Source organism: Alligator sinensis, unplaced genomic scaffold (genome assembly GCF_000455745.1).
Source record: "Alligator sinensis unplaced genomic scaffold, ASM45574v1 scaffold150_1, whole genome shotgun sequence".
NCBI lineage: Eukaryota > Metazoa > Chordata > Crocodylia > Alligatoridae > Alligator > Alligator sinensis.
The window spans coordinates 3,535,785-3,542,996 of NW_005841840.1; the positions used below are offsets into that span (position 1 = coordinate 3,535,785).

Sequence of the window (7,212 nt, forward strand, 5' to 3'; positions counted from 1 at the left end):
GGACGAATAATGGCAGGGAACGCCACAATGACAGTGGGGAGAGAGAAGATGGAGCGGTGGGGGGGAGAATGACAGTGGGGACAGAGCACCACCATGACAATGGGGACAGAGCGGCCAGCAGCGCTGGACATGCCCCCCACCCCGACCCTGCTCCTTGGAGGCAACGGCGGCACGGGATGATGGCAGAGGGGGATAGAGGGGACAGCGGGGATGAACTGGTATTGCAGAGTGCCACCATAATGGCTGGGATGGAGGGAACAGAGTTGGGAAGTGAAGCCAGCGGTGCTGGCCTTGCCATCCCCTCCCCTGGCAGCACAGTGCTGGCCTCGCCCCCCCACTCTGTCCCCTCCATCATGGCGGTGCTCTATCCCCACCATCATTTTTGATGGGCAATTCACTAGTTAAGGTATAAAATTCAAATAATATGATTTGATGGGGTTTTTATATCTGAATATTCTTCCTGCATTTGATAGCAACATTATCATTCACACATAGAGGCCCCATCTACACATGCAGGTAAAGGCTTGATGCGATCTAATGTGTAATTCACACAATCATGCCTCTTGCCACGCTACATGATCATGCATTAGATCCCATCATGCCTTATTGTTGGTGCAAGGGGAGGACAATCCCAGATTCCTACTGCTCCAGCAAGAAGCTCCCACAGCTGGGAGCTCCCCTCAGTTGAGGGGCTCCCAGCCACACAGGTGCCCCATGCACCCTTGGGACCAGAGGATTATTGCAGGGGTACCCCACACCCCTGGGGCATGGGGAGCACTCCTGCAGTTATCCTCTGGCCCTGGAGTTTTTCTGCACCCCAGAGCACCAGGTATCACACCAGTCATGATCCCCAGGGTTTGGGTGTTTGTGTGAAACCCTTGGACCCTGGGGATTGTGCCTGCCATAAACCCTAGGGACTGGGGAGTTTACACTGGGCATGACGTACCCCTGGGGCTGGCAGCCCCATCAGCTGACCCTGCTACACATGCAAATTAAAGCTTAATATCAAGCAGCTATAAAGTTAGTACATATTTTTGAGGTTTAACTTGATAGCTGGTTTGAGTTTTTTATTGTGTGATAGCTACTTTACACATGTAGCTAGTTTCCGGGTAATTAAGCAATTGGCCAGTTAATTGCCCAGTACCCATAATGTTCATATATAGATAGAAACATGTTTCTTTTTGCTGTTCAAGCCTGAAGATCTGGGGCATACCAGCCCATTGATTTTTGAGGGGTAAAAAAAAAAAGAAGAGGAGTTAGTGTCTTCCCCTCCCCACCCTTACCTCCACAACAGCAAACCTCTGCCCACTGCACCTACACCACACGTTCTCACTTTTGGATTGCCCTCCCCACTGCCAGGGAAGGTGCTGGGGCCTAGGATAGGGGGAATCAGAATGAGGGATGGAGAGAACAAGGTGCTTCCCACCCTCTAGATCTTAGTTTTCATATCATCCCCTGATCCTGCCTTTTCTGGGATTAACCTTATTTTATGAGTTTTCAGAAATGCTTCGTGCCTGTGTTAACGTGATTTAAACCTAAACAAAGTCTCAGGCCAGTTTAAAATGAGTTTAATAAGACTTCATATCAATTTAACCTATAAAAAGGGTAAAAACAAAATACAAACAAATAGAAATAAATGTTTATGTCACTGAAAGTTAACTGTAGAGCTGTCACCAGTAGAGTGGGTTTTCTTTTTTTCTTTTTTTTTTTTTTGTGGGTGGGGGGCACTAAGAATTTCCATATTTGATTGATAAAGACAATAAGGATAACTAGATCACTATGATATACAGCATCTTCTGGTCTGGAAACAATTACAAGCTCTCTAACTGTCACTTTTAGAGCCTTCTGATGACATCTGAGCCTTGACTGATTTCTAATGTGTCATTCGCTCAACTCTAAAATTATTCTAATTCAAAAATGTTGTAGAGGATGCCACAACCACAGGAGAATTCAATATATGACTGACATTTCTCCCAGCAAGAAACAAACAAATACTGCATCATAATCCGCGATTTCTTTTAAAACCACCTCACTTCTGTAACCATAATTAGTCAGATTACAGCCGCTAGCAAAGTCAGAGGCAGTGTGATTTCTAATAAACCAGTCAAACTAATGCATATAAATGCCTTATTTCTAGCATAGTATATTTCACAGTTTATAGGAATGATCACATATTTTTAACTAAAAATTAATTTACTATACATTTACTATTAATGAAAAATAGGTTTTCATACATGGGAAGGAATGTAGGTTATGTTCCATTAAGCTGAAATGGAGTAAACCATTTTTTCTAATTAATAAGGATAATCTTAAATGAAAACCAAGAAATGTCACAGTTAACTAATGCTCTGAATCCAAAATTTCTTCTGTGTAGGGATTGGGTTGATAAGGGATCCTCAGTTTTTAGGGCCCTGAAAAACAAGTCCACCCCACATGTTTCTACCCATATATGAATATAAATCTATGAATGATAATGTTTCTACCAAATGCAAGCAAAATATTCAGGTATAAGAATCCAATCAAATAATTTGATTTGAATTGTATATCTTAATTTGTTTTTTCTGCATTTCTGAGTACTTATGAACTAGACCTTTTTCTGTAGGATTAGCATCCTTTCTATGTCTGTTTTAGGTCGATAAAATGCTGATCCAAAGTGAAAAATCAGTCCTACCAGATGGCTACATTCTATGAGCATGTTACATAGATAAAGGGTCTTCCACTCTTTATCAGGCACTGGGGGATGTTGGGAGTGTACCTGGGAAAAAAGGTACCCCTGTCATCCTAAATCCAACCTAGAATATTGCAAAGCTCCACAAGTTATGCACAGCAAGACTTGCTGTAGCTCTCTCCTTGTGCAAAATTTGGGACAGCAAGGTATTTCCAAGTTCTGGAGAAGAAGATGTAACACTGGAATTAAGTTTTACCTCCTAGGTAGTTATTCTATCCATCCTTCCAATCATGATTGCAGTACAAGACCTGACTTGGCATCTTAGGCTGCCTACACACACACACACAGAGGGAAAGGGGGGGCAGGGTTAATTAAGTGCGATTCCCAGAGAGCCGCTGTAATTAAAACATCTCACTGTCATCTGTATTAAGCCCCCCCTGACATTTCAAAATGGCTATACGGTGCTTTAACTCAAGCTTGTTCAACAAGCTTTAGTTTGAAGCGACCCCGTGGCTATTTTGGAATGCCGGGGGGCTTAACACACATGACGCTGAGGCAATGCTAGAGCATTCTAATTAGAATGAGGAGCAGACTCAATGAATTGAGCCCACTTATTCGCATTCTAATTAGAACACCAAAAAGGCATGTCTATAGGCAGCCTTAGACTACAAATAAATGTGGTCCTGCTATAGTGAAGCAGGATCGATTGATCTGCTTCACTGAGTAACACGGATGTTGCCTGTTGCCCCATAAGGTTGGGCCCATGCCACTCTGCTGCTTCAGAGGCCTGGTCCTTCAGGACAACTGCAAACAGTGGAACCCCAAGTTCCTCAGTTTACAGACATGTGCCCCGAGTTGGGGTATTTCAACACAATACATGCATACTGAGGATTCCCAGGGTGGGTTTCTGCAGACGAACCTAGAGCTGCCCCATTTGCAGAGACACTCCATAAGTCAGGGTGCTGAAGCATGAGTACGCCCCTTAACTTGTAGAAACATACCCTGGGAATCTCCTGTTGTGTAATACTTACTTGTTTGCTTGCACCGTGTGACCAGCTGTCATTTTGGGGAAGTACTAACTCACAAATAAGCAGCCGCAGCCATTGCGTATCCTGTCACGCTATTGCTGTAACTGTTGAGCACCACTTCAAACCCAGGGAGAGACCACCATATAAGGGAACGAACAGAATAGTAGAAGCCAATTGGCTCACGGGGATCCTGGCACTTGCGTCAGTCTTATAAAACAACCAGGAATCCGGAAAAAAACACTCCGGAGTCCGAGACTAAACGAGCAGGGTGGAATCTGGCCAATTCTACCCCAGTCTCGCGAACGCCCACCGATATCCAGAACCCAGGGCGACCCCTTCGTATCCCGAATGAGTGATCTCTCCCAGGGGAGCGAATAACTGCAGTACCTGTAACTGCTTTAAGAAAACGGAGTCTCACTACCAATGTGAGTACAAAAATTAAACTTTTCGTATTACGCTTTAAGTACCGAGGGATTCTGCCTCTGTGTTATTACCTCCTCGTTCTTGCCCAGAGCATTTAACTCGCACCGTGCGCAACATCTCCAAGTGGGGAAACTCAGACACCTGCCCTAGGATCTTCAGGGGGTCAATCCTGAATGCCCCAGGAATGCCCCAGCAGCCCCAGGATTGGGCCCCTGAAGCCTTGGGAATTCCTGCCTGGGTGGTTGGATAGCACAGGCAGCTCCAGATGGTCTGTGCTGTCCCACCACAATCCAACCAGACCCCCACCACACAGAAGGGGAGCAAACTTTTACCACCTATGTCACTGCCACAGTTTGGGACATTTGTTGCATGACAAGGGATATAGACATCTGTTTGGGCTTTGTGCCACCATAAAAATTTAAATAAATAAATAAATACATTTTAAATCAATAAATAAACAGGTGATGTCTGTTTGCAGCTTGATATTCCACCTGCTCCAACCATCTCTCACCAGGTGCAATAACCCCTAATCTCCTCTCTCACACTTACCTCAAGTAATACTAGGCCTCCATTCTCCCCACTGTGAATTACACAGTATATAAACTTTTATTTAGAAAAATAATTAATTTCAGACACTATTGCTCCCCAAACCAGTTTGTGTGTCAATGTGGTTGCCAGCTCCCTTATGCTATTAACAAAAATAGAGAAAGGAAATATATTGGTGGTAAGACCAAACCTAAATAAAGTATAATGATCACAGCAGATAAGTCAAGACAACTTCATTGGTTTTCTGATGATCAAAACTTACGGGCAAAGTTCCACTTCCAAATATTCTTTAGTCTTGCTATTGAGAAAAAAGGCTTCAACAACTATGAAGAAACAAAAAACAAACAAACAAACCAAAGTGAGCCTTAAGGAAGCCTGTATTTGGGTATAGAATCAAACTCTGGCTGAATCTGGAATATGCATAAACAAACAGGGTGTTAAGTATCATTTGGAAAGGCCTTCAAATGGAAATATGAAGGGGAATCCCTAACATGTTATACCAAGGCAAACACAACAAATGAGGCACAAGGGTGCTATCTGTGACAAAAACTTGGATAGTTTCCATCTTTACAAGTAATATGAATGCCCTGTACATTCTTTTCTAACCTGATCTGGCTTTGTAGAGCAAGGAAAGATCATTATAAAGGTGTGATATACTTGCACATTGACACACTGGTTGTTTTTCTCCGACAGGCCAAATTATAAAACCCACAGGTGAGAATTCTAGGCTTGCATACTATGCAGTTCAATACTGATCTATTTAGAAGTTGGCAGAATCAGTACTGAAAAAGGAAGGTCAACTAATCTGGTTTGGTTTGTTCTCTGGAAGACCTGCCATTATGGGAGATGCTTTAATGAACAATGACAGGCCCTCTAACAGGTTTGATTTAAATTTTCAATTAAAATTTTAATTGTTTTCATTTTATTCTAACCAGTTTCATTAAAAAAAATCTCTTTCTTATACTGAACATTTTATTTCATAAGTTGCAAACAATGTAAGGCCACACACAAAATCTTTTTTAAAATTGTTCTTCTTGAGGGAGCAATTCTGAAAAGAAAAGTCACAGGCACTGGTCAAACTCCACTCAGAAACCAAATTCTATTTGCTTGAAAAACCAAAATGAGAAGTGACTCATTAAAGTGTGCATAACTTCAAATTGTGATCATCCCTTATTTTTATTTTTCTTCTCTGCTTGGTTTGATCATCAGCAAACTAAAAATCTTGACATTTTATGCTGAGCCCCAAAAGTAAACACCACCAAGATAAACAGGAAGCACCTTTTATTTTTCTCTGAACTTTTGTTTCAACGGTTTGCAGCTCTGAGCAGACACTAGTGCAGATGCATTAGTCTTTTTTCATATTCCAGAAGTTACCTCTGTACCTGTGCATAAACATAATATCTGTTTACCTTCATAGTCCCAAAGTCCAATAAAAGGAAGTCCTGGCTCACCAGGTGGGGCTGGAGGATCATCAAAGTACAAGGAATTCACTTCCATTATCAGTCCTCCATCACCTGCCTTAAATGTGATGGTCACTGGCTCATGCATGACCTGGATGCTGTCCCAGGTATTTGTAATCCTGTATTCCAACTACAGAAAGAGAAGTAGTAATAATAATATAAAATGGATAAATGCAAGGTGCCATCCTTCCCCATCCTTGGGCAAACTATCTCCAGATACTTTTTACTTTCATTCAATTCATAATTTAATTAGTTTCTAGAATAATCAACTAAATAAATAAATACATAGATTTGCTATTCTAACAGAACAAATATGTTTACTAAAGCAATAATGCAAAATAAGTAAATGGTGCAACAGCAAACTTCTATAAAGTTTGTCCTTCATAGTCGTATAAGGTCACATGACAGTGGAGACCATGCAATTCTTCTGTACAGACAGAATCAGGTATATGACCAGTATCGGCACTCCTCTCCTTGAGAAGCCAGGTTATTGAAGAATCCACTGCTCCATGGGGTTTTTTCTTCCTTCCCTGTATGCACGTGGTAGGCCTGAGAGCGCAAATGTAGTGTCAAGGCTGGGGCCGTGACTGATGCATACTAATCTCATAATGTGCCTGTGCGTGTATGAGAGGAGTATCAGTAGCACTTGTTTAGTTCTCCAAATAAAGTATAAGATACTGTCCTTTCCAAGGTACCATAGTTAAATGTTGCTCTTGGTTCCCTTCTCCTAATTTATCAAACTTATTTTTTTTCTGGAGATACAAGAGAGAGATAGGAAATGCTGGCTTGTATGACTTAAATAGTACCACCTTGCATGGGACAGACTAGAATCAAAAGGTATAAGGAGGACGGAGAATCTGACTTTCTACTGCCTGCTAGCATGTAGTTTACTGGATGGCAAGTATTTTGGCAACCATGAAGGCTGATGTGGACTTTAATACGAGTCTTTGGACTGTAGGAAACAGATTATGTTTGCTTATTTGTATTCTCAAAAGTGCATTCTACCAATCATAGATTCATAGATGTTAGGGTCGGAAGGGACCTCAATAGATCATCGAGTCCGACCCCCTGCATAGGCAGGAAAGAG

General features: G+C 42.0%; 1 protein-coding gene across 2 annotated transcripts in view; it reads right to left on the bottom strand.

The window, feature by feature from the left end:
- Positions 1–7,212, bottom strand: part of CUNH4orf33 (chromosome unknown C4orf33 homolog) — a 54,833-nt gene that overhangs the window by 12,453 nt on the left and 35,168 nt on the right. For both annotated transcript variants that reach the window (XM_006015609.2, XM_014520379.2), the window contains exons 8-9: positions 6,075–6,255; positions 4,928–4,988 (exon numbers count right to left, since the gene is read on the bottom strand). In XM_006015609.2, coding sequence (XP_006015671.1) covers positions 4,928–4,988; positions 6,075–6,255 — 242 coding nt within the window. The remainder of the gene's footprint in view (positions 1–4,927; positions 4,989–6,074; positions 6,256–7,212) is intronic.